Source organism: Vespa velutina, chromosome 1, assembly GCF_912470025.1.
Source record: "Vespa velutina chromosome 1, iVesVel2.1, whole genome shotgun sequence".
NCBI lineage: Eukaryota > Metazoa > Arthropoda > Insecta > Hymenoptera > Vespidae > Vespa > Vespa velutina.
In genome coordinates this window covers 13433290-13461152 of record NC_062188.1, presented here as the reverse complement: position 1 = coordinate 13461152, position 27863 = coordinate 13433290, and the positions used below count along the sequence as shown (strand labels likewise).

At 34.8% G+C, this 27863-nt stretch overlaps 2 protein-coding genes across 6 annotated transcripts in view; one reads left to right on the top strand and one right to left on the bottom strand.

Annotated features, from left to right (window-relative positions):
* Positions 1–17251, top strand: part of LOC124952636 (FH1/FH2 domain-containing protein 3) — a 64337-nt gene extending 47086 nt beyond the window's left edge. For 2 of the 4 annotated variants that reach the window (XM_047502801.1, XM_047502791.1), the window contains 14 exons: positions 250–763; positions 1215–1477; positions 1682–1813; positions 1883–2219; positions 2340–2985; positions 5095–5253; positions 5670–5852; positions 6681–6800; positions 7184–7318; positions 7684–7826; positions 8567–8834; positions 9052–9175; positions 10838–11005; positions 14849–17251. In XM_047502801.1, coding sequence (XP_047358757.1) covers positions 250–763; positions 1215–1477; positions 1682–1813; positions 1883–2219; positions 2340–2985; positions 5095–5253; positions 5670–5852; positions 6681–6800; positions 7184–7318; positions 7684–7826; positions 8567–8834; positions 9052–9175; positions 10838–11005; positions 14849–14943 — 3287 coding nt within the window. In that variant the 3' untranslated portion in view covers positions 14944–17251. Of the gene's footprint in view, positions 1–249; positions 764–1214; positions 1478–1681; positions 1814–1882; positions 2220–2339; positions 2986–5094; positions 5254–5669; positions 5853–6680; positions 6801–7183; positions 7319–7683; positions 7827–8566; positions 8835–9051; positions 9176–10837; positions 11006–12287; positions 12368–14848 lie in introns of all 4 variants that reach the window. The other 2 variants (XM_047502809.1, XM_047502819.1) reach the window with 2 other exon arrangements.
* LOC124952700 (peptidyl-prolyl cis-trans isomerase FKBP14) overlaps positions 17047–27863 on the bottom strand; it is a 37527-nt gene continuing 26710 nt past the window's right edge. Inside the window, exons 2-4 of one of the 2 annotated variants that reach the window (XM_047502981.1) lie at positions 21200–21363; positions 18753–18877; positions 17047–18507 (exon numbers count right to left, since the gene is read on the bottom strand). In XM_047502981.1, coding sequence (XP_047358937.1) covers positions 18319–18507; positions 18753–18877; positions 21200–21363 — 478 coding nt within the window. In that variant the 3' untranslated portion in view covers positions 17047–18318. The remainder of the gene's footprint in view (positions 18508–18752; positions 18878–21199; positions 21364–27863) is intronic. The other variant, XM_047502990.1, reaches the window with a different exon arrangement.

The window sequence follows — 27863 nt, the reverse complement described above, 5'->3', positions numbered from 1 at the left end:
GGACATTTTATGTACAAGATAAGAGTATATCATTCTTTTTGTTGAATTTTAATTTGCAATGTTACAAGAAAAGTTTACAAGCTTTGTCGAAATCGTTTTAATCTAATTTAATCATGAAGCGATTATTATCGCAATGCTTTTTCTTTAACACATTTATATGAATTATTGATTATAATCCATTTGTTGATTACGTAGACTTTAACAAAGATTTATAAGGTAATAAAGGTATAAAATGTTTCATCCATATAGCTCTTGGTCAGGTGATGCTCTACGTGGATGGCATGAATGGCGTAATAGAACATGGTCAGACGGTACAGTGGTTATACACCCTTATAGCCAGTCGCTTTCGGTTGGTCGTAAAGACGGCTTTGAAGTTGTTGCTGGTCTTCGTCGAATACGTGGAAACGAACAGTTTGTTGCTTGTTCGTGCTGTACGTTCCGTAGACACGTCAAGAGGTATGATACCATGGACGAACGTAATGAAGCTTTTGAAGGATTATGATGCCGCTGACACAGAACTTCTAATATACGCGACGACCTTGGTAAATAAGTGTTTGAACGGTATCCCCGATCAAGATACGTATTACGACCAAGTAGACTGTCTCGAGGAGCAAGGAATTGAGGGTATTATTCAAAGGTATATGTCAAAACAAGGAACAGATCTCGATCTTCTTAGACAGTTCCAAATTTATGAGGCTGTACTCCATCATGAAGATGGTAACGACAGAGGATCACCAATTCGACAGCTCGATGACAATATCAGGTATGAAACATTTCCTTTCCAATCTAAGTTTGTAATGTATGTGTAGTATATCGTATGTGTAGTACATTTTAAATATGTATAAGCATATATTACTATTTACATTCCAAAGCTATTAGTATAAATTTACTATACAGTTATGTAATAAGTAGACCATTTATATAGCAATAAGTATTTGCTATATATATATATATATATATATATATATATATATATATATATAAATTATTATACGTAGTACGTATATTATATTTTATTCATTTCGTATTCATAATATGCAATATTATTCATATTATCAAGCAATTAGTATTTAAGTATTCTTGTTTTTTTGTTTCTCCATTTTACCTTTCTCATGTACGATGTTTTTATGAACGAAAGAAAGATTGTTGAAAGAACATCGATGTCAATGTTTGCGTATCATAGATTACAGAAGGTCGTTTCACTGAATTCGCAGGAAGACCCTACGCAACCGGAAGTCTCTTGTGGATTCTCACGAGCGTCGAAAGTCCCGCAGGCACTCGACCGGCACGTCGCCGCTCTCGATGTCCTTGAACGCTCGCTTAAGTCCACGCTCTAACCATTCTTTGGGGCTTAGCTCCCTTAACAACACCTTGAATTCAAATCTGCCTGATGACGATGATGAGTCGAGTAGCTCTCAAAGTTCTCAAGGACATCTTGGCGAAGTTCAGCTTAATGGCAGCTATAAGGAGAATAAAGGTGACCTAACCGATTAACTAACTATGCCGATCGCAAAAGATTTCGAATCTCTTCTTGGTTATTATCGAATTGTTCGAAATAATTGAACGAAATCGGACGAGAATATGAATTTCGACGCCTACCAGAAACGATTCGTGCGTTGTATGAAGTGTTACGTCGTAAGCGGAAAGATTAGGGAAGAAAATGATCTGTCGCGTGTTTCAGTCGACGTTGGCGTGACACCAGCATTGAGACGTAGAAGAGAACGAGCGGAGAGGCAAAGGAGTTTCATCAGAGAGCAACAAGAGGCTACCGCGAATATGAGAGCATCGGTCGGTCATTCGGACGATCAAGAAAGTGAGTAGTACCCAAATTATTGATTTTCTTTTTCTTTCATTGGATACGCATAGTTACGATAATTTTAAGGTTCTTTCTCGTCGAATGGTTTACGATACACCAATGGCACGTCCTACGAAAGAAAAACGGACTCTCCGTCGAACAAACTCTCTCGGACGAATAACAGGAAGGATTTAACGCCGCTAATGAACACCGTGAACAAGCTCGACTCCGAGGAGAAGAAGCCTTGGTACGGTAAGAGTCCCGATGAGAGTGTCGAGTGCGACGAGGGTAATCATACCGATGATGACGAGAATCGTCGAGTGGTTTTGCAACTGAAACGAGAAGGTACCGTGAAGGATCTTACGCAGAAGTTAACGGCACAGAATCTCATACCAAGTAGTCCTGTTGATGAAAAGGTATCGAGGTAAGAGATGATAAAATAGCTAAACATTAGTTAGGAGAGATGAATATAAATCTTCAAGTGGGACAATTAAAAACAATTAGACACGTTCTGTGTTTTTTTTTCTCGTTTGTTCGTTCTCAGGATAGGAGATATGAGCGGTTTGATTTCAAAGGCTAAAGAGGGCTTGGCTAAATCAAAGTCCAAGGCCGACGTATTAAAATCACCAACAGGCGACAATCTGCCAAAGGTACAGGAAGTAAAGAAGTCCGAGAATGAGTTGCACTGGGAAGAGCTTGTTAAGAAATTGAAGAGGCCCTTGGCTCTCTGTGACCTTGACTTTACGGATTTGAATTCGGACGATGAGATCGACGTTTTAGGACCGGTAAACGTGACGAATGGCGTTCCACCTCCACCACCACCGATGGTACCAGTTCCACCTCCTTCAATATTGCCTCCGAATTCTGGTACCAAACCGCCACCTCCTTTACCTCATCTTCCACCACCTCTTTTTTCACCTCTGAATCTCAAGTCCACGAGATCCCCGATGAACAACGATCCAGCTAACTCTTCTAGGAATCCATCCTTAACCTCTCCAGCTTCGACCTTGACTATAAAAAAGAGCAAGAAGACTGTGAAGCTCTTCTGGAAAGAAGTCAGGGACGATCCCATCATCCTTTCGAGATTAGACAAGAACAAAATGATCTGGGACGAGCTCTCACCAGTACCCGTTGACACGCAGAAGCTCGAACATCTATTCGAGAGCAGAGCCAAGGATCTTATCACCAAGGTAAGAGTATCTACGATCTTAAATAAAATATATCCACTCCTTTGATCAAACAACGACAAGATGTTCGATCAAACGAACAATTTGTTGCAATCGACGCGTAGTCTGATTTTTATTATAATTTTTTCTTGGGAAATAAGGATAATGTTACTTCTTTCTTCTTTCCTTCTCTCTCTCTCTCTCTCTCTCTCTCTCTCTCTCTCTCTCTCTCTCTCTCTTTCTCTTTGCTTTAACGTGTCTGTTTCGATTGTATGGTGAATCCAACGAATGGATTATTTCATTCCTTCAGGAAATCATTTCAAGACGTTGCTCTATCGTTTAATGCCATTAAAGTACAGCAGAAACTAGCTTTCCTGATCGAACCGGCGCCATTGTGACGAGAACTACCGCAGAATTACGCAGACGCGACGCTAATTATAAGTGTAATTACAAATCAAGTTTATCTTTTCCATCCTTTTTATATTTTACGTGGCGTCGTAACCCGGCAAATATTGTAATATTGTTTTACATGGTGTTGCGAACTCGAAAGTTCTCGTGTTATTTTTTTTTCTCTATTTTTCTTTTCGTATCTTTATCTTTTTCTTTCTTTCTTTTTGCTTCTCTTCTGCATTATTTCTCTTCTCCACCTTTGGACGTATACGCACGCTCGGAAGCTCGGTAATAATTAACACAACGCGGAAAGTCCTGTGAGAATTTAGTAGAAGTAGTGGAAATAAAAAGGGAAACACAAATGCGAGCAGATGGTGTGAATAAAAAAAAATCAGTATCGTTTTTTGAGATTTTTTAAATTGAGATTTCCAAAGCCATTGTTATTGCTTGTCGTGTGTAATTTTTTTTTTTTGTAACAATAATAAAAAAAAAAGTAAATTTGACAAAATCGAAAATGGGAAGGATCAAAAATCCGATGTTCTTTCTTTTTTTTTATTTTTTTTATTGTTTTTTTTTTTTTACTTTTATCTGGATCAGGTTTATATGCGCGTATATGTTTTCCCTGTTAAGCGTTAAGAGCATAAAAAGGGGACTAAGTTGGAATGTTCGAGTTAAAGAAATTTGAAGCGTAAATACGTTAAACGATTCCTTAAGAAGATTAACCGGTTTGCGAGGCACACACAAGTACTTACGCGTATACGATCCGTCCTGCCGCGTAAAATGTCGAAAATGCACTTAACGTCACTCGGTACATACATTTGATATGATAGTATAGAAGCCCCGAGATTTCTTGAAGAAAATAGTACCGGTTTTAGCTGTAACGAGATCGCGTGACGATAACAATCACGTACGATAATTATGACGGATGGTGGTTGGGTGGTGACGGTTTACCGCAAAACGACTAATCTCTTCTTGTATTCTTTGCAATATTGTTGGTGCTCGCACGAAAAATGAACAAAATGGCATGCTGGAATTTGACAGGAGGTGAGTCTTAATTTCTTAACTTTTCTAAAGCGTGGCTTTTCTAACCAAAGATCATTTTCTTTCCCCTTTTTTCTTATTTATTATTTCTATGCGTTTTGTATGCATTACATGCTTTTTATATCCTGATGCACGATCAATCTTATTCATGAGGTTTACTAATTATGGTAACTATGTAAAATTTGGAACGATTCATTTTAGTCGAGTTTTTTTTTTTTTTACCTTTCATACTTTTCGTTCATCGTCCGATCAAGATTTGTAGGTTATTTTTCTTTTCGTTTCCTATTTCCCGTTACTTTGCATTTTGGCTTCATAAAAAGAGAAAAGAAAAAGAAAAGGAAGATGAAGCGAATAAAAACTTTTACGAAACGCTTTATAATCTTTTGCTTTAAACGATCGTTCCTATTTAATTTCCTTGCTTTTAGCACAAATTCATTCTTCTTCTTTCCTCGTTCAGTTCTACAACATTCTATATTAAATAGTCTACCATCGACTAATGTCAGTTGCAACGTAATCTTATATTTTTTTGGTTTTTTTTTTTGTTTAATCATTATCACGTGCACCAAACTAACGTTTAATATTGTTTCGCGTAACGAGATCATCGATCAATCGAGCTAAAAACTTCAAATTGTGAGCTGTGATCGAAACGACCATTGTTTTCCTTTATAAATAAATCTGTATGTCTTATGTTCGATCGAGTAGAAGCAGCAAGAAATGAACAAGAATAAAGAGATCATCGTACTCGACCACAAAAGATCAAACGCGATCAATATTGGCATGACAAAATTGCCACCACCAAGATCGATCAAAACGGCCATCTTAAAGATGGATGCGACTATTATGAACAGAGAGGGTATCGAGGTAAGATTTTATCCTTCATTTAAATCTTCTATCTATATTTATCTATCTATATCTATCCATATTTAGCTATGAAATATCATAGTATTAATTGAATTAAGATTCTCTATTTAAAATCTAATTTTTGAAATTAATCTGATAGATCAATTTTATTCTTGTCCTAAGATAAATAGAATGTCGAATTCCCAGTTTATTTTATATTTTTATCTTTTTTTTATCTCCATTTTCGGAGAAACAAAAATTCAATTGAATTTTTTGTTCAACGTCACTCCTTGCATTGATTTGTCACATATCTCGATTTCTAGTTTTTTAATTATTCTTCTGATTTTTCTAATTTTCTCTTTACTCATTTCTTTCGTTCGTCCCATTATTTCATCCCTTGTCCGTACACTTTCCTTTTGCGGTATTATACGCGATAGAAACTCTTGACGATGCTACCAACGGAAGAAGAAAGATCAAGGATACAAGAGGCACAGGCTGCGAATCCCGATCTTCCTTTGGGATCGGCAGAACAGTTCCTCCTCACTTTAGCATCGATATCAGAATTGCCAGCAAGATTGAAGCTCTGGGCATTTAAACTGGACTTTGAAAATTCTGAGAAGGTCAGTTAAAATCATATTTTTATTTCTTTTCGTTTTATGCATTTAATGTTAACTTAAAACGAAAAAAGAAATAATTCAATACATGAAATAATATCTTTGATTAAATTCAAAGTCAAAATAATGAATAAAATAATTCATATTTATTTTCGATTAGAATTATTCAATTTGATAATAAAAAATAAAATAAAAAAGAACAGAAATAATTGAACATAAAGCAAATTGTATAAAAAAAGAAAAACAACGAGCAAAAAATACTTTTGATTAAATTTAAACTTTTTAAAGTCGTATAAAAATAATATAACGTATAAAAATTTGTAAAATTATCAAATATTTCACTACATTTAACAATTTAGTTTGGTCCATTTGACTCATATCCTAGTAAGAAAAGATCCAAGGATACTTCTTTGGCTCTTTCTGCGACAAATTCCAGTTATCCTACTAAAGAAATCGGTTGGTGGACATACTCTCCTCATAGATATCTCTTCGGTCCATGCTTCTGTGAGCTTCGCGGAAAGCATTTATACGCGTCGAAGCGTAAAATAGTTGACCGCAAAATTTCACCTCTTCTCACGCGCGTGTCCGGATCGATCGTGAGATAGAATCTCCCATTTTTTTTATTCTTTTGCTCGATGATATGGAACATACTATTTTCAAGTTTATTCTACTTCTTTTTAAGATTATACAAATAAGATTAAATCGAGATATTAAACATTTTTATTTATATTTAAATATGATCAAAAGAAGATGAAGTAGAAAAACATAAGAAAATAAAAGAACGAAGAAGAAAAAAAAAATAGTAATCGCGAACGCGTATCTTTGTGACTTCAGGAAATTGCAGACCCTTTGATGGATCTCAAGCAGGGAATGGAGACGCTGCGAGTGAATAAAACCTTTCGTGGGATTCTAAGCACGCTCCTTTCGATCGGGATATTTCTCAACGGAAACGAGGTGGGTAGTGAACTCCGGCCAAATGACATCCGCTTAATTCGTTTTATATAAAGTCGGTAAAATCATCGAGATTCGATTCTGTACGATATATTCTTGTTCCAATAACGATGTCGACGGCAATAATAATTTCTCCTGGACTCGTTAATAATTGAGATAGAAAATCCTTGCATTTTCGTTGTCTCTCTCTTTTTCTCTCTCATCACTTTGTATGAACATTCGATAGATGTACTCAGAATGTAAACTAACGTAGCGAAAGAAAATTAAAGAAAAAGAAAAGAAAGTGAAAAAATAGATATATAAAGAGATGTGGGTGAGATAGAAAGAGAGCAGAATATAAGGGATATCTAGTAGAAAACGACACGTCCCTTCATCGTCTTTTTCAGGTGAAGGGCTTTCAGCTGGAATACCTCGCCAAAGTACCTGAAGTAAAGGACACCGTTCACAAGCACTCGCTACTTCATCACCTCTGCTATATGGTGATGGAAAAGTTTCCGGATTCCACAGACCTTTATTCCGAGGTAAGAGAAAAAGAATAGAAAAGTTTGCGTTCACTTTTGCATTGTCGCACGTGGGTAATCGAGCGACATTTACACGATAGCGAGTTTCCAATGGTTTTTCTTCTCTTTGAAAGCTTCGATTTGTTTCGAATGGGTTTCTACTTTAGAAAAGATCTATTCGAATTTTGAATTCGTATCAAGGAAAATTTGTAAGAATTATATATTTGCATAAATGAAAAAAAAAAAAAAAAAAAAAAAAAAAAAAAAACAGAAAAAAACAACTGGCTCATTTCTTATACGGAATGATTTTCGAAGAAGTCCAAGTGAAAAAAACAAATCAAAAAAGACTGAATTTGTTTGAAAAAAAAAAAATCGGCGACTTTCAGATTGGAGCAGTGACACGTGCTTCAAAGATCGACTTCGACGAATTAGCTGCGAACATTGGAAAACTCGAGAACGAGTGCAAGGCGTCGTGGGATCATTTAAAATTAATCGCCAAACACGATGGTTCAACCATGATGAAGGTCAAGTGAGTAACCAGCTGCGTTAACTCCTATATTTCATTATTTTCGATCTTTCCGCGAGTTGGAAAATTTTTGGCAATTTCTACGACTTCGAAGCCATTTCTTGGCTATCTTCCAAATTACTATGCCATTAATTAGAGAAAATGTCCTTGCTTCAGCATCCCCTTCTCTCCTTCTTTGTCTTTTTCTCTCTTTATCTCTCCCTTTGTTTTTTTTCTCTTTACTTTTTTCTTCTTCCCTATCGCATTTTCTTTCTTTTTTTATCTAATTTTTCTCCAATATCGTTCTTATCTATGCCTTCCTCATCTTTTGCTATATATATATATATATATATATGTGTGTGTGTGTGTGTGTGTGTGTGTGTGTGTGTGTATATCTACGAAGCTAAAAGGTGTCTTTTTCCCTAATATTTTTTTCACTTTCGTTTACAAAGTAGTAAGGCATCAAGTTTATCGGTTGATTGCACGTGAAGAACACTCGTCCTTGACATCTTTAACAAAACCTCAATCTACTTTCGGTCCCGTGTTCACTTGACTAATCTTTCTCTCTCTTTTTTTTCTCTTTCTCTTTCTTGACACTTCTTTTATGACTCTCTTTTTCAAAATAAAAAACGATTTGTCTACTATATATAATAAGTTGCTATATATTATATATATATATATATATATATATATATATATATATATATCGATAACACTGCAGATGTTTTCTGATCCTTTCTTTTGCCCTATTACGTTCATTTCAGGATGTCTGACTTTCTGGCCGACTGTGCGGAAAGGATAATAGTCCTGGGTATCGTTCACAGGCGTATTATAAATCGATTTCACAAGTTCATACTCTGGCTTGGTATACCGCTCCACAGAGTACAGGACACCAAACCGAACGAGTTTTGTAGGATAGTATCGGAGTTTGCTCTCGAATATAGAACAACGCGGGAAAGGGTGATACAGCAGCTCGAGAAGAAAGCCAATCATCGAGAAAGAAATAAGACAAGAGGAAAGATGATCACCGAGGTAAGAGGATCTAAGCTAAACATCAAGCTTTCTTTTTTCGCTTGATTCTTTCTTTTTTTTTTCTTCTTCTTCTCTATGGTGTTCTCGAAAAGGTCTCTCTCTCTCTCTTTTTTTCTCTCTCTCTTTCTCTCTCTCTCTCTCTCTCTCTCTCTCTCTTCCTATCTCTCCTTTTCTTTCTTTCTCACTCTTTCTGTATTTCTTTTGTATTCTTTTTCAGGTTGGTAAGTTTAGGACGAAAGAGGATCGAGCAGACGCTGAACTGAGGCAACTCCTCGGAAGTGACATTTCCGACGTCGAAAGTATTCATGGTACGCTACCCTGGCGAAGGCAGAGAAAGGACGGTGAGCTTTTGAGAATTTCTTTTCTTCTTTGTTTCGTTTATATTTCAAGACAATGATATTAAATTTATGTATAATATCTTGCCGCTATGTAGTTTCTAATCTCGTCAGAATATTAATCGTTATCTAATTGGTAGAAATATATTTATTTTACACGTTAAAAATAATTTTTTAATTTACTATTTATTTTAAACGTATTTTTGTGTTATATTACAATTCTAATGTATGTGTAGATTATATTTTAATTCTAGTGTCGATAAATTTAATTTATTTAATATACAAGGCCATCAATACGTTTTAAATCATTTTAATCCCATATTATCAAATGACCAATTCGTTTATATATTTTTATATTTGTCAATTTTATCTTGAAATCGGATCTTAGAATTTTGATGAAAAGGGATGAATCTCTCATTTTCGGATATGAGAAAGCAATTTAACAAGTTTTCGACTTTGGGAAAATTCATTCATCAGAGAATTAAATAATAAGATAAAATATAAATAATTTTAGTGTTTCATGGCCAACTTCACAAAGCACGGTAATCGTCGAATTTTATATGGCTTTCTTAATGCTAAAATTATTAATGTAAATATTAAAAATAAATGATTTTATCATTATACACCATAATTGGTGTGTATCACGGCGAACTTTACAATGCGTGGTACGAAATTCGCTGAACATTATATATATATATTGCTGTCTTCCAAAAGTTAAATAACTTCACATGTACGGTATTCACTGCATTTCATATGGATTTCCCAGCGTCGGTATATAACATTTAAAGAATTCAACTATGAAGAAAGTAGTGGCGATTATCTCAAAAATATGTCTGCTGAATGGCTATAGGAAAATTTTTGTATATCTTTTATTAAGTGATGCTTAATTTTTTCGGTTCTTAATAATTAAATGACTTAAAAATTTTCTTTATTCATCTATCGCAAAATAACTCGTCAGAAGAGAAAATGTTTTTATAATTTTTTCAAGCATCTTTTGAAAGATATCTATGACCATTTTAAAAGGGACAAACGTTTTGCGTTGTATCTTAGGAGACAAGAAGAAAGCGTGAAAATTATTCTTCATTTTTGTAAACTCCTTTAGCTTGCTAGCATCGTTAGGCTAGATAAATGTCGACGTCTTCAAGAGTTAGATCTCGAGAGCAAAGATTTAAGAATAGCAATGGTCGTTTAACTTTGTTACCCGGATTCAGTTGGATTATTTATTTAGTATTATTTTAACCAATTTCAGTTTTTCCTTCGTGTATTACCTTTTCAACGTTATTATGAAAATATTGATAATGAAAAATAATATTTTCAGTTTTCATTCATTATCTAAACGCACATATTAAGATAGGCTGATAAATAATGTCAGAATTTTCTATTGAATTGTCAGCATTTTTGACTGAATAGATTATTAGAATATAATATTGAATTGATCAATAAATAATGTAATAAATTCTGACGGTAATTTAGTAATATTAAACAATATTTTTCAACAGTTATTTAATAATAATTCAATAATAAAACACTAATATGTATATATTGTGAATAATTTATAGTGAATTTACAATATTTTTATTATTTATATTATTATTTTAATATAACGATATTGTTTAATATAACGCTACTATTTCGTGATTATTAAATGAAAGATAAACTTTTTTTCAGGACGAACCACGCTGGGACCTTTGCTGAGAGATGAAGGTACGAACGGTAATCTCACCGACGGCGATGACGAGCTTCTAGAATCTCTCGTAAAAACTGCAACAAAGACGCCAGCTACGAGGACGACACCGAGGGAACGTAAAAGGACGAGGCACGCCGATCGTAAGTCTTGTAAGTGTGATCCCCGCACCCTGCACCTCCACTCTGTTACATTATTTTTTATCTTCTTCCACGTTTATTTATAATTTTGTTTATCGGCTCATCAGAAACGGCTGGTAATTAAAAAAAAAAAAAAGAGAAAAAAAGAAATAGCTGAATGTGATAGAAGCTGACGAGGAGAAAGTGCAGTTTGAGTGATCGATAAACGTAAAACTTGAGGGACTCTCGAGTATCGACGCTCTTAGATTGAACTCACGATTAAAATCTTCGTCCTTTTGGTCTCTTCTGCCTTTCCATGCACCTTTAGAGCACAGATCTTTGATCATATATATATATATATATATATATATATATATATATATATATATATATGTATCTCTCTCTCTCTCTCTTTCTCTTATTCATTTCTATTCTTTACCTTATAATTATAATTATAATATAATAGAAGATAATGATATAGAGATGTGCTTAATATTATTAATTTGTTAAATAATTAACAATATCAATGAAATATTGATAATAATCGTCTTATCGATGAATCGAAATGAGAGTAGTAAAATCGTTAAAGAGTTTATTTGTAAGTGCATCTCTCTATTTGACTCCCACGATACTTCACGATGGCATCGAGAAGAAGAGAAACAATAGCCGGAAAAAAAACCGAAGGGAGAAGGTGAGTAAGCGGTAAGAAGAACGATCCAGAGCGATGTCGTTGCATAATGTATGGGGATTACAGAAAGACTCGGCGCTTTTTCCGGTTGGTACGCGCCGAGCGAAAGAGCCTTTCGCGTATCCTTTTTTGTAATCGATCGGTATAGGTACATCGAACGTAGGGAATAATCCTTCGTTGGGGAGTTTGTACGTGAATCTCGGTGTAATCCGCTCATTCGCCGGGGAGAATCGTTCGTCTTTCCTCTCTCTCTCTCTCTCTCTCTCTCTCTCTCTCTCTCTCTTTCTCTCTCTCTCTCTCTCTCTCTCTCTCTCTCTCTCTCTCTCTTTGCTATATTTATGATAAGCTCGTGTACGCTGCGACGTGACTGGGAGCCATTCTTCCGCGTTATCGTTAGTGCAAACACGTATTAAATTTCTTCTATATCCTTCGAAAAGAGGATCCTTCTCGATATAAATTCGAAAAGAATTTTCTTTTCTTCTCCTACCATGAAGATCCTTTTGCAAGCGAGTGGAAGGCTTTTTCTTAATAAGGGGGTGTGGTGATATTAATTTAATAGTTATACCGGTGACGGTAGCTAACAGGCTGGCTAGCGTTCTTGCCTTCTTCTTTTTTTCTGCTCGACAGTGAAGCGATCGCGCACACGGGAGAACAACACCACGCCGGAAGGGTATCAACCCTAAAGGATCACCTTTCGCCATACAAAGGTTCGCCTTTTCGCCTTTTAGATTTCCCCATCCATTCTTTTCTTTTTCGTTTTTTATTTCTTGCATGGCATGCGATGGAGACTTCTCTCTCTCTCTCTCTCTCTCTCTCTCTCTCTCTTGTATTAATTTTTCATTATGAAATAACAAGATGTTTGTATTTTCTCTTTTGAATTTTATGACAATCGTCATTATCATTGTCATCATCATTATCATCATCATCATCTGAGGTTTCTCAACATCTCTCTCTCTCTCTCTCTCTCCCTCTTTCTCTTTCTCTCTCTCTCTCTTTCTTTCCTTCGTTTGTAACTAACAAAACAAGCTCACTGCTTTTGCGCATGCTTCTTCGTTGAATCCGTGTAACTCACAAAGCTTTCTCCTAATTGCCACGTTTAACTTAATATTAATCTTCGGGTAACGTGCCGTAACTTCTAACGGGGCATCTTGTTTCTATCTGCGACCAATGTATAGAACTGTGAACGAAGAAACGAAGATGTATTTGTTCCGGTGGTTTAAGTAAAAAGTTTAGACTACTGGTATAAAGCAAATAAGTTTTCGCTTGGTACAAACACCGAAAAACATGTAGAGAAGATGCTTTCATCGCATCGTGTATGTGTATGTTCTTATGTCGTTTTTTTTTCTTTTATACGTATATATGTATATGTACATACGTATATAACTCTACACACGTATATAACTCGTAGATTCGCTTTCTTTGTATATATAAGCCATAAGTCGTATAGGATATTTCGTTGTACGTTAAATTGATAGATTTTTCTTTAACACACAGCAAAATTTAACGCGTAATGTTATATCTAATAAATTATTTTTGGCATCAAAAAAACGTCAGATTGAAAAATTTATTCGATACTTAAGAATTACGTAGAGAGTAATTTAAATTATTTCAACGTTTCATATAAATGATATCATTTTTAACACAGCAAAGAGAGTTATTATACTTAATATATTTCTTGAATATATTTCAAGCTAGACCATGTGTTAATATGACATTATGATGAGAATTAAATCGTAAAGAATCTATTATATAAGAATCGTAAAAAAATACAAATAACTTCAAAAGAAAGTCCTTTTTTGAATAATAAATTATTTATAGAGATTTATAATCTAAGGTAGGAAAAAAATTTCAAAAGTTATTCGTTGATTTGAATCAATTTAATAAAAATAATAAGTCATAAGTTAATGCTCCACTTCGAAAGAATTTTATTATAAGAATGATATTTTTGTATCTATATACCGATCAAATAATTGATATAAGAGCAAATACATTCGTTTACGTGGTATGTTATCAGTGCCGATTTGAATGTTAGAGCGAGAGGTTCATCGACGAAATAATTGAGGAGCCACGCCTCGATACTTAAACGATTTATCAATTAATCAATCGATCATCGTATTACGATAATGATTGCTTATCCCATTGGTTTACGTTTATTTATAACCGAATTCTTTTCTATTAGGGGGGGAAAAAAAAACAAAAAGAAAAAGGAGAAAAATCCTTTAGCTTTGTTTTATTTTTCTTTCACCGATAATTAAATTGCTAAGTCCAAAAGATTTAACAGTCGAAAAGGTAAGTAATGCCTCTCTTTAAACGATCTCAGACAACTCAACGTTCCTCTGCTAGCTGATAATACGACTTTATTATCGAAAATTCTCTTTTTATACCTCGTTATCGGAACAATGGACCTTACGTTCTATTTCCTTTTGTGAAACTGAATGGGAAAATGCAACGGAGGAACGGAGACGACATAAAGGAGTCGTGTTACCGGTAGATAAAAGAAATCGTAGTTAGTTTTAATCGGATACTTTTAAGGTATTCTTTCGTTTTGTGCACTCTTATATATACCTATCTAGCTTTTACTCGAAACAACTTTGAGAAGGGAACAAAGTAGTTACTTAGATATATATCCATTTATTGTTTCTTCGTAAATTTGTCGGATACAAAGTCGATAATATGTCATAGGACAAGAAGAAAAAAAGAGATAATCTAAAAAAGAGAAAGAAAAAATGAAGATCCTATTTAACGATATTTACTTGTTGATTAAGAATATTAAAGAAAACGTTTTTACGCAAGGACAATGGCGATCCAAAAGATCCAATAAATTGGATTAATCGTTATAAGGAAAATGAACCAGCCACTCGATGATCATTCTCTGATTTTTCTCCTTTGTTAAAAGCATCTAGAAATTCTTTTCTATTATTATTATTATTATTATTATTATTATTATTATTATTATTATTTTCTTTTTTCTGGATCCTTTCTCTTTCCTCTCCTCTCCTCATCTCTTCTATTATTTTCTTCTCTTTTTATTTCTTTTCCGTTGAAATGAGCGAGAAGCGAGAATCCTGCCGCGTATTCTCCGTTTCGTATTTAACATTTAAATGAGCCACGAATCGCCTTTTTTCCTTCCTCGCTTAACTCTTTTCGGTGAAGATTGCATCGTGGGATAATGACTGCTTCTGATTAAGACGCACACGAAACGAGATACCTTCTACATCCGACGTTTTGCCATAGAAGGAAGGAAGGAAGGAAGGAAGGATGGATGGTGGGAAGGAAGGAATGAGGGAGGGAAAGAAATATACGAGAATCTTCCTTTTGCTCGATAAAATAAATATTAACTATGAAACTTCATGGAAAATACGAGCACGTCAGAAACGATTTAATTTATCAGACGATTAACTAGCATGTTAGTTTCGAAGCTTCGTGGAATGCCGAAAATTGAAACGAAGCATGGCCATAAAGTTGTATAAAAATAATGAAATGAAAGTAATGTTGTTTCAACGATTTAACAAATCTCTATGTGTATGTCTTTGTATGTGTCTGTATGTTTGTATGTATGTGATTAGGAAAAATATTGGCACAATCTGCTCTTTTTAAAAAGAATTTTATACGAAAATAGAAAACGACAATTGTAGGGAAATATTTATTTTAATAATTCGTTAAGATGGAAAGTAATTTGTCATTAAAAATTGTCAACGAAATCATCAAAAAGAGTTAGATTATGACAATACTTTATCCACCTAATATATTTCTGTATGTATATGTATATATATATATATATGTATATTTATGTATATAGCTACGTGCTATTAAGTATCTCGAAGGGATTTCTTTTTCAGTGCGTAGAACGTTGAAGAACGGCCTCTCAGAAGAAGAAAAGAAACACATCGCCGCTTATATCAAGGGCTATTGACTGTGATAATATCCACCCTTTCCCCCTACAACAACCCCTGGGAACTTTCTCATTCGCTGTGAAGTCGGTAGCGAAGGGAACGAGGATTGACCATGCGTGGTCCAAGCAAACTATTATGTAAATCGTCCTTCTTACGAAGATTCTTAGGCGACAAAAATGAAAAGGAACAACGGATGACGACTGGATGACACACGTAGAACGTGAAAAATGATTGAGGAGGACATATGAGAGAGAGAAAGAGGGAGGGAGAGAGAGAGAGGGAGAGAAAGAAAGAAACGAAGAAAGAACGATTCCTTCCTACAAAACAGACTTTAAGAAACGATGTCTGTATAACATACTTTTATCAAATCTCTTTATCAGTTCGTATATCGAACGGTTTTTTAAATTTCTTTTCTTTTTTCTTTTTTTTTTTTTTTTTCGTTACAGACTCTTTCTTTCTTTCTTTTTTTCTCGTTTTTTCTTTTCCATTTTTTTCTTTTTTCATCTTTTTTTCTTTTCCTCATCTCGCATGGTACGGTTATTTCCTTTATTTTATTAGATCGAATAAACTTTTAATAAATATTTTAAAACACGTAACCACTCCATGCGATCTCATATACATGTACGTATGTAGGTAATACTATCTAAATACCTACAATCTTCAATGAGAATTATGATTTAACGAATGAAAATATTTTTAATCTATCCAAATTAAAGAAACAAAATTGTTTCTTTGACTATTTTTGCATATACGAGAAAAATTGGCTTGGGTAAAAGAAAGATAGGGTGACGGATATAAACAATATTAATTGATACTTCTGCGAGTAATATTCTTTGAATATATAATATTGTATATTCTGCCATTGGTCATAATCGTAACAGGGTAAGTTGTTCGTGCCTGTGCTAGTTCAACGAATTTTTCGATTTTTTCTTGTCAGTGCTACGATATAAATCGCTTATACATACGGTCGATGGATAAATTTGATGAATAAGAAAGAAAAATATATAAAAAGATAAAAAAAAAATAAATAAATAAATAAATGAATAAACGAGAGGAGCGATTCCGTGGCTCGTTTTGTGCCTATTGAAAGAAAAAAAAAAAAAAAAATAGGAAGAACCTCTTTTGAAATCGATACGTTTTCGATATGAATTTTACAACGAAGATTTGTAACGGTGTGATTTATCGGGTGATAGAAATAATTTAATTAATTTAATTGTTATTACATTATCGTGTCGTAAGTACGTATTAATTACTGTAATTCTCAACGTAAATGATTTTTGAAATAAAAATGAAAAATGTTAAATTCTTTACTTATCGATTTCCTATCTTTTAAATATTTTTTAAATATTTTTTTTTCTTTTTTTTTTTTCAAACGTATCAGGTAAAAGGATAAGGTAAGTTAGCACGTTTATTTTGCACATTTTTTTAAATTTTGATAAATTGCCAAGAAAAAAAAAGTGGAAGGAACTAACGAAAGAAGATGAACAACCGTGTATAACAAATTGTGCTCAAAACACACGATTTATTATTAACCTTCGTCCAGCTTTAACAACATACAATATAATGTAATAATAAAAACATATTCGTTAAAATACATTAATAATAGCGACGACGGGAATTGGCTTTGCAACTTGACAGTGTCAGGTTCGATTATATTTCACATTATCGAGATATTTTCTTTCCTTTTCTATGATAAGTGTAATAAGAATTGAATAGTGCATCGTTGAAAATGGATCGAAGAAGACATGGAGGGAGAAGGAACGATGATTCCACTAACTATCCACTTTCAATCTTCGAAAACTTTCACGGTAAGAAACGATGGAAGCTCCTTTTATGATATAAATCATCCTACCTTGACATTTTTTCTACCTACTTGAAATTGATTGCTAGAAATTTATTTGTAAGTACATCGTGTAATATAGAGATATGACGTGTAATAATTGACGAGTCGGTTCAGTTTTTTTTTTCTCACTTGTACGCTTATACATTTGATATCTTATATCTTTCGTACTAATTAATTAATTAATCATCAATTTCAAGTAATTAGAAAAGATCATTATCATTATCGGTTTAATAAAATCTGATAAACGTGATAAAAAGAAATAGAACAGTTTGTAATGTATGTTAAAATTCTTTATATTAAATAAATAGAATGATGTTGATTGTAAAAGAAAGAAGAGAAGAACGTGGACAGTTCGCGGACATATTTTGACGACATAGTTACGGTTGTTCGTGATTTGATACACCGTATACTGTTGCGATTAATTAACGCTAACATTTACGATCGTGTAGAAAAAAGACACTTTCTTTTGATCACTCACAGGCGCGTACACTCACCCACTCGCACACGCACGCGTACACGCAATTATTTATATATATATTTATTCGTAAGTATATGCATATGTATATCGTAGTGCGATCACTCGAGCAAAACTTTATCTAAGACGGTTAGCTGGTAAAAATCATCTCAGCCGTCGCGACTTTACGTCATATCGATAAACATTTGGGGGACTTGAACAAAATTGTTGGCTTCTTCGTTCCGATTGTAAACTATTTTCTGTTTATTTTTTTTTTTTTTTTATTGTTGTTGTTGTTTTTGTTCTTTAAAATTCTCTTAGACGCGAAGACGTCGTCATTGTCGTCGTCGTTGTCAAAATTCCAGGGAGACGGGATGACGTACTAAAGGAGTCGTTGAAAGTTTTAAAATTTGCCACGAACGACCAAGAGACGTGTTGCTCGAGAAAATAGACCAATGCGAAGAGTCTTCAAAGTTCGTCGTGTTTCGGCCCACTAAATTCCTCGTGAGAAATGAAACCATTCCTATCTTTGTCCTCGTGTTGGAAAATCTCTTCGACAAGTTTGTCGTGATCGGCCAGCATCTTTTTCACTTCCTCGTTGTCACCAGGACTACCTTGTTCTGCTTCGATCATTTGTTTCTTTAGATATTCGCTGACCTGTATTAACGAATGAACAAGTTTCATGAATAAAATATATAGTCTTTAATAATCAATAATAACAATTATTGATAAGTATCAAGTTTTCAACTTAAAATGAACATTGTAAGATAACGAATCAATTTTGTTAAAATTATTCGATCGATTTCATTTGTTATTCAATCTTTTTATAAAAGACAAAGGATGATTGTTCGTTGATTAGTCGACCAACACCCAAAATGAAAAGAAAATGAAAATGATCTTGCCATTGCTCTCACCTCCTCGCGGGAGAGTTGCTTATCGTCGTTAGCATCGATCTCTTTGAAGACGTTTGCGGTTGGTGGCGAATCGCTAATGTTGATGAGTTCAACATCGAACGTCAAGGTGGCACCTGTAATCGAATGTTTCGATTCGTTAATGAAATATTTATTTCCTCTTTGATGCTAATAAACGATTCTAAATGTCATTCATAAAATTTAACAAAGGGATAAAAAAAAGTAATATCGAACGTAATGTTTTTATCAGAATCATCTGATGTTATATCTCGTACATTACGATTCTGTCGTTTTGAGGGAAAGACTCCGTCTGACTCGACCTCGTTGATTGGCCGAAATCCGATCAAAATCCAATACGTCGCTGTCAGCAATTTTTCCGTTCACGATGTAAAGTCTCGTACATATGTATATATGTATGTAGGTATATCCGATAGGTATAACAGAGTTTCCGATTCGCGACGTTGAACATTTATCGAATAGTTCGTTGTTTTTTTTGTTTTATCTGTTCATCCATTCATTCGTACATACGTCAACTAAAATTTCATTCCATTCTCATAGCTTTGAAGTTTTCTCTTTTCGAATCGATCGTTGATTGCCAATCGAAAGTTCTGATTCGAAACCCCATTGAATTATAAAAGAAACGCGAAATGTATACGACAAAAGGGAGTGGAAATGGGAGTGGGAGATAAGAATCGTCCTTCTTGAAACATCTTTGGAACAGACGATCATAGAGTTGTTAAATATAATAAGTTGAAATATAGGAATAAGATAATTCGTTGATCAAAATAAGATCATAAGTCGTGATTCGGTCGACTTTTTATGGGATTTCTTTGCCGAAAGTGTTATATATGACAATCTGTCCTACCTCCTAGCAAGTGCATCCTCGTAAATCATTTCTATGGGCTATCGATTCTTCTGTCTCGCGTCGAAATCCTATTTTTTTTTTTTTGCACGTTTTGCACATTTCATACGTACATATATGAAAGTGTACATATATAGACGTTTAGGTGCACGTACACGTAGAATAAATCGAAGTAGCTTAGTGAAGCGAGCTGGACAAAAAGAGTGGGGAAAAAACGAGAGAAGAGAGTCAGGTGCTATAGAAAAATCCTGAGAAAAAAATGGTACAACGTTTTGCTCGGTAGTGGTCAATATTGACCGTAACTCTTGTTTATAAATCTGATATCCGATAACTCTTATTACCGTTATTATTTTAATTTATTTTCCTTAGACAATACCGATAAACATCACTAACGAGAAATCGAGCTTGATAAGAAGAGAGTAAAAAAAAAAAAAAAATGCACTTTGTCGCTATTGTTGTTAACAGTGAAATACGTAGGATCGAAAATGTTCATTTATATCATTTACTCTTTGTATAATAAAATAATAATATAATTACTACATAATTAAGATATCGTTGATACTATTGTTTTGATTTCTATAGAATTTAATTATGCGTTAAATATTGAATAGTATCATTTTCCATATTCATATCCATCGAACGAACCATTGTTCGTTCGATGGATATGAATGAATTTCTCTAATGGCAAACTCTTTTATACGAAATCTATCGTTAATAGATTTCTATAAAAATGTCCAAATCTCGGTAGCAGTTAATGGAATATTTGGCCGAGAGCTAACGAACTGTCGCCGTTCGATTAATGCATGTTCCGCTATTAATTATGGAATCGACCGTCGCGATTAAAGCGGTACTAATGAAATATGCCGTTTAATTATTTCCCGCTCAAACGAGCGGAATTAACAAACGTATGGAGTTTCACATCGTTCGAAGAGTATTTGTATAGAAAAAATCAATATTCCTGCTTATTTGTTTTTTTCTTTCTTTTCCTGTTTTTCGTTTTTTTTTTCTTTTTTTTTTTTTATGTAAAACAAATTTACGATATAACGTTAACCGAAGCATGTATAGTATGTACATGTATATATATACATTACGACTTTATAAAGTAAATTTTAAGTTTTTTCTTGACCTCTCGTAGGACTCGTAAAATTGCTACGTACATGACTAGTCCGCAACGTATCGAAAATGAGAAGCTTCGTTCTTTTACGAGCGTAGCTATCTTAAAAATAAACGAAGCGTGCATCGCTGTCGATTCGAACGAACGATCATGGACAACGGTGTCCCATTTAACGGGCGAAGCTTTATTGGATTTTCATGCAATTGCATTTTGGCCTCCCATCTCGATCCTAACGATCTTCTTCCATCCAGTAAGCTGGTAGTACTGTAATGTCTCCCCGATTTCATTTATTCATATTTATACAATCGGCGATCTTTGATATATCCAACGTTTAAAAATTTCAAATGGCTAAACTATATCCTATCCATTAAAAATAATGAACGAACGAGTGACGATTACTCTTCACTTATAAGTTTAAATCGTCTATCAAATAATATCATTGATAAGAAATTATTATTGTACCTCCAGGTATAACGTTTCCAGCTCCAGTATCACCATAACCAAGTTCCGGTGGGATGACCAACTTCCTTTTTTCACCTACACACATATTCAACAAACCTTGGTCCCATCCTTTAATCACCTGGCCAACGCCCAATTGAAAGGTGAAGGGTTGTTGTCTGTCCAAACTGTAAAATAGTAAAAAAAAAAAAAAAGACAATGAAATTCTGTTCGATTTTATGAAGGAAAAAAGGAATAAGAAAGAAAGGAAGAAGAAAAGCTATTATCGATTTGCGCGACGAAACGTTTCAGAAGCGGTTACGTGTAAATCGTAGGAGGAATCTGTCAAGAGTTGTATATAGGTATGTGTCCATGAGTGCGTGCGTGTGCGTGTGCGTGTGCGCGCACGCGCGTATTCGTGTATATGTATGCGCATGCATTGAGATCGCGTGACTACGCGAAATATTTGGCGCGGAAACGAAAATAACCGATATTTCGACATCGTTCCTGGAAGTGTCAATTTCTCGTCAGCTCGTAAATGGGGAAACCCGTAGGATATATGTACGAATGAGCGATCGTTCTCATTCTCCTCTTCCTCTTCATCAACATCGCAAACTATTGCATACTATGGTACAGGTATACCTTTTCGACGAGAATTGACGAGTTCGTACGGATTGAATGACACCTCTGAGAGACTCATCAACTGAACATGTGTGTGTGAGTGTGTGTTGTGTACATGTGTATGTATGTTCATGTATATTTGTTGTCGAAAAGTTTTTCAACTACGTTGGCGTATAGAATGCAGTTAAGTTGATTACTTTCAAACCGTATCATTTTTGTATATATATATATATATATATATATATATATATATATATATCAAAATTATACTATATAAACGTAATTTCTTTTAACTAATTTCTTAAGTTCAAATGTAGTAACATATTTGTTAAATTAATTACTTTAATTTAACATGTTAGTTGATCGAAATATTCCGCTTGAAGAAATTTAATTAATATTGTCTAACGAGATGGTTTTATTTCTTAAGTTCTTCCTATCTAACATCATTTCATTTTCCTTACATTTATTTGTAGAACGAGCAGTAAATAAGAAGAGGCAAAGTTTAGGGAATAGGTATTTTTGTACACCTCGAGAATCCGACTTATATGACTACGAGTTTCATCAGTCACCCAAAGAAAGATAGAGAGAAAGAGAGGAAAATAAAGAGAGAAGGAGAGAGAGAGAGAGAGTGAGAGAGAGAGAGAGAAAGAGAAGAGAATAAGAGAGAGAAAAAGAATAAGAGAGAGAAAGAGAATAAAAGAGAAAAAGAGAATAAGAGAAGAGAATAAGAGAGTAAAAGAAAGTGAGAACGTATGAGAAAGAAGCGACGAGTGGTAGAGCATATAAAGATATGAAGAGGGAAAGAAAGAGAGGATGAAAGAAACGGAAAAGAAGAAAGGAAAAGAAAGAGACACGTCCGAGAGTCTGACGTGCGACGAATAAACGCTTTTTTGTCTGTCGTGAAGGAAGGGAAATAACGCGAGAGGAGTGTTGCACGGTGGAATGATATAAGAATGATGGACAGGAGGAAAGAAAGTTGAAAGAAGTTAAAAGGGATGGAAAGAAAAAGAGAAGGAGAAAGAGAGTGCCGAGAAGAACAAGTAAGAGGAAAGAGAAGAAGGAAGAGGAGTTAAGAGAGGGAGAGGAGTAAAGTAAAGAGAGAAAAAATTGCTATGGGATAGCAAGAACCAAGCGATGAAAAATTCGAAAAGATCGTTCCTTTGGATACATATATAGCCATATACTATACATATCTTTTACGTAGGAGCATTCTTACAGAAGGCAAAGTTTTCGTGCGTGTCGTGCTGTGTAACTTTAAATATTCAAATGGATCCTCGAGTGGTAACTTGCCGTCCACGTACATACATACATATATACATACATATATATATATATATATGAGTATGTATATATGTATATATATATATATATATATACATACAGGATATTGCTCGTTTACGAGACTCGACTTTTTCGTCGAGAGTAAAAGTCCTGCAGTGCGACGCAAGAGGATATAGCGTGGGCTAGGATTAGCGACGAATTCTTCTCTTTTCTCTCCTCGCAGTAAAGCAGATCGATATCCGGATGGTTCGACGAACGGTAACGCTTCGACGAGTAATTTCCAACAAAAATAGATGAAGATACGACGATAAAATAAAGTTGAGATTGATTTATTCGCTATCGTTGTTGACGCAAGCACGAAGGCTAAATCAAGGTGTCACGAAGAAATGTTATTCAATTAAGAAATAATAATAATAATGATAATAATAATAATAATAATAATAGTAAAAATAATAATAATAATTATCATCATTATCATTATACAACTATATCCTGGTTATACAAGAATTATAAAAAAGTGTAATCATCAATAGATATACTATAATCCGAAGATATTTAAGCATATAGTAAAATGGAAGTTGGTTTTGATCTGTTCCATCGGCAAATCCCGATGTAAAATATCGAGAAAGTAAAGGAAAATAATAATAATAATGACGATAAAGCGAGGATAAAAAAAAAAAAAAAAAGAAAATGGAAATTTATATAAATTGTATTCAAAAAGGAGGAAGTTAATAATCTCGTTTCTAATACCCATTGTTACCCTTATTTTTTTTTCCCTATTATTCCATTTCCCAAAATAGTAAAAAAGGAAAGGGAGAATATAGAGAGACGGCAAAAGACGGATAGGGGATGAAAAAGAGTAGAAAGGGATGGTGCGAGGTTGTACCTAGATAGAAGAGAAAAGAAAGCTCCTCTGCTCGTTCCATAGGATAACATTTACATATATTCGTGCACAGGTGGAAAGCGACGGCACAGAAAACATAAATCGCGGGACGGGCGAGCTCTTAAACATAAAGGGCAGAAATAATACACGAGTAGTATGAGCCAGAACGAGAGTTGGGAGAAGGTAGAAAAGAAAAGAATAGAAAAACGTTGAAGGATGATATCGCTATCAAAGAATTTTACCGTGGTCGTTTCGGCCAGCCCACCCTAGGTTAGAACCGGGTCTTGTTAACATATCAAAGGAGTCGGACGATATTTAAATTTATTCCTTCTAGCTCTCCGTACTATATCGGCACAACTCCTCGCGTTATCTCGTGTCCTCTTCGCGAGACTATCTTACATATCAAAGTCCTCACATATATTCATAAGAGCAGTGGGAGATTGACGAGCTCTTTACAAAGATACTACTATTGTATTCTCTTTTCGATCCTTTTAGTTCTCTATCTCTTCGAATTGATTCTCTCGCTTTTCACACTACAAAATATAGAGATAGCTATATATATATATATATATATATATATATATATATATATATATATATATATATGTAGTTCGATAAGAAATTCTCTTTTCTTTTTATCACTACTATAAGAAAATATCACGTAAGATTCCGAAAGGAAGAGTCAGTTTCTTCGATGAAGCAACAGCGTGGAATCAAGTTATTTTTCCGTCGCGGAACATTAAGATCGCGGAACTGGTTGTAACGCTTACGTCGAGTCCGTTACATCATTTTTAATGTTCGCTCGAACGGCTCCCTTAAAGCGCCGTTAGCTTGTGCAAAAAAAGAAAAGAGTACCTAGCCGGCAACGTCAGAATTTACTGCGCCATTAAACGTCCTACACAATATGAGTCAGTTGGGATATGCGAACTCCTTTCGAGCGGAAGAGCAAACTATAGTTTTCCCCTTTAATGTCTACCTACTCGAAGGAAACGAGCGAGAAATATGCTAGAAATTCAGCGACTATTCTGCTTTCTTTTTTTTTTTTTTTCTTTTTTATCTTTTTTCACTTTCTTTCGATTACTTTGCGAATGATATCGAATGTATAACGAAAAAGAACAAAGGAAACACAATCCTTTGACAATGTGGTATACGTAATATTATTATTAGAAAATAAACAAAAAATTGCTCTTCGTTCATGCAGTCGTTGGGTGAAGAAAAATTTTAAAAGACAAAAAATACGAAAGCTCAGCGAAAGCAAAAACGTAAACGAAGTTTAACTTTGAACGTTTCAACGTAATGAATCGCTTACTTACAATTACCCAAGATAAACGGTCGCTAATTTATTCTCTATTTCTACCTGCAAATTTGCTCTTTAGTATTCTTTGTCTTATTTCACATTGGATTTTTCTCGCTCTTATTACCATAGAAAAAAAAAAAAAAAAAAAAAAGAAAAAAAAAAAAAATAAGAAAAAGGAAAAAAAAGAAAAGAAAAGAAAAAGAAAAAAGAAAAAAAAGAAAAAAGAAAGTCTGAATTTTTTTTCCAGTCACCGTAATTTATTTTTCTCGCAATAGCATAGTCCATATTTTTTGTTAATGCTCATATCTACGTTAATTTATGTATATCCACATTAATGACGTTGAACGAGCAAAACGTTGGAAGCTGTCAGCACGATTTAAGTCACGGATTACGGGAACGTCTCGTGTAGTGATGGATATCCGCGATAAAATGAATATGTCCGACACAGAAGAAGGGAGAAGATCGGTTCTTGGGGGAGGATCCGGGGAATGAGAAGGGTGGAACATTTTTCAGGAACGTCTTCTTAGTCTTGTAATACCTTATATTCGTGCATACCGGAGATATTCGTAATCCAGAAGGCATTCATAAATTCCCGTGGTTGGCTCGGAGAAATAGAAATGATGAGAAAAATCCTCATGAGCTTTTCTGAATACTTTTTTTGTTTTTTTAGAGAATACCACTGTCTCTTCGGTTTAATCCTTTTTACAAATTTTATCGAAATTAAAATTAGGAAGGATTCTACGATCGAATCTTAGATTTTGGAAGGAAGGGAGTTGAAGAATAGCGAATAAAGCGACGCTGTAAATTTTGTCTAGGCTGGTAGGTAGCTTAATGCAGATTTAGATAGGTCCTATGCGCATGCGGCTTTTGGGTCTTAGAGAGTTGGACTAATTAATTTATAGACTGCGCCCTTATCTGTTGCCAGCTGCAGCAGCGCGTTACAAGAGTCGTAGGAGACAGAACATTTGTGTTTGTGTTTGGATCTGTATATGTGTGTATGTAAGGGAGAGAGAGAGAGAGAGAGAGAGAGAGAGAGAGAGAGAGAGAGAGAGAGAGAGAGAGAGAGAGAGAGAGAGAGAGAGAGAGAGAGAGAGACATACGATTTACATGAGCTTCTGCAGCTCGATAGGAAATGCTTGCATACTCGAGCTCGTTAGGTCAGTCGAGCTTGCTTCTCGTCGATGTTAATTGCGTCGCGCGAGCAAACGCGATGCGTCGATTTGCTCGATCGACCGAGAGAAGGAGTACAGTGTGAGCAATCGCGTCGATGGAGAAAATTAGTTTGTACATAGTAGTAGTACATACGTAGGTAATCGATATATCGATTCGATCTCAGGAGATGTATTTCGGAATCTTGAAGGAAAGGAGGTCGTCTTTGATTCGAAGGAACCGGGCTAAGAGAGGAATAGCACGAGCTGAGTCGAGTGGAGGTATCTATGCGGTAGAGCAGGATAGCTAGTGGTCAGAGGATGAGCAGAGGGTGGCTGGCTCTCGGCTGCTTGGAAATAGGGTGTGGATCGCCAGAGTGTTGCGGCCACGGTAGCAGATAGCGTTGCATATTTCATGGTGCACCGTAACGTAACGTAACTTAACGTAACGTACGCCTCGCATGGGAAATCCTAACATGGCCACAATGCCCAACTTCTGTCGGAGAGGCTTGTAAGCTCATTCGTTGCCGGTAGCTCCTAGGAAAGGAACCTTCGCCGAGCACAGATGAATCTATTTTCGTTTCTACCGTTTATCTAATCCTCCTTTTTCTTTTTCCATATCTTATAAAACTTAACCTTCTCTTCTCTTTTCATTTTATGTCTCTCTCTCTCTCTCTCTCTCTCTCTCTCTCTCTCTCTCTCTCTCCCACCCTCTATTTATATGCTAGCAACGCGCGATAAAGTCCTCGAAGATTCTCTTGTGTGCTAACTTTTTGCTTCCCCGTATACACTACTATCTACTACTAGATGCTAGACTTCTAATAGTATTTAGAGAGAAAGGGAGGAAGCATTTGAGTGAGGAGAAGGAGAGACTGGGAATTTACGGCACGATCGTGCTCGCGTTTAATCCACCCAATTGAATTTAATCTCAGTAGGACCTTTTTGTACCAGACCTGTTCGTAAAATCCTTCTACTTGCAGGATCTCTCCTTACAGATAGAGCTGAGATAACCGATTTTGTTCGAAGCATGCTGCCACTTTACTTCCCAATAGACGTAGGACGCCCTGCAAACGAGGAAATCTCTAGGAAGATGAAGGAAGTTGTAGCGTGGAAAGGGAGAATAATGGATTTTTGGCAAGTTCTATGGATTGACGAAGAGCTCGGTAGTTTCCTACAAACTCGATCGTTCCAAAGAAAATCTGATTTTGAGAAAGCGTACGACAATAAAACCTGGATTGTGTCAAGAGCTATACGTTAATAGGATTTTGATATAAAGCTTAAATGTCTAAAAAAGAAAAAAAAAAAAAAAAAAGAAGTAGTATATTTTGCAAGAATGACAAATTCCCAGCAATCGTAAACATATAAAAAAATATGAATAGCATTCACAAAATACAATTCGAATTGGTAGTTTCTATTCGATAGAATCTTCATTTATGTTTCGTAGAAACTACGTTACGA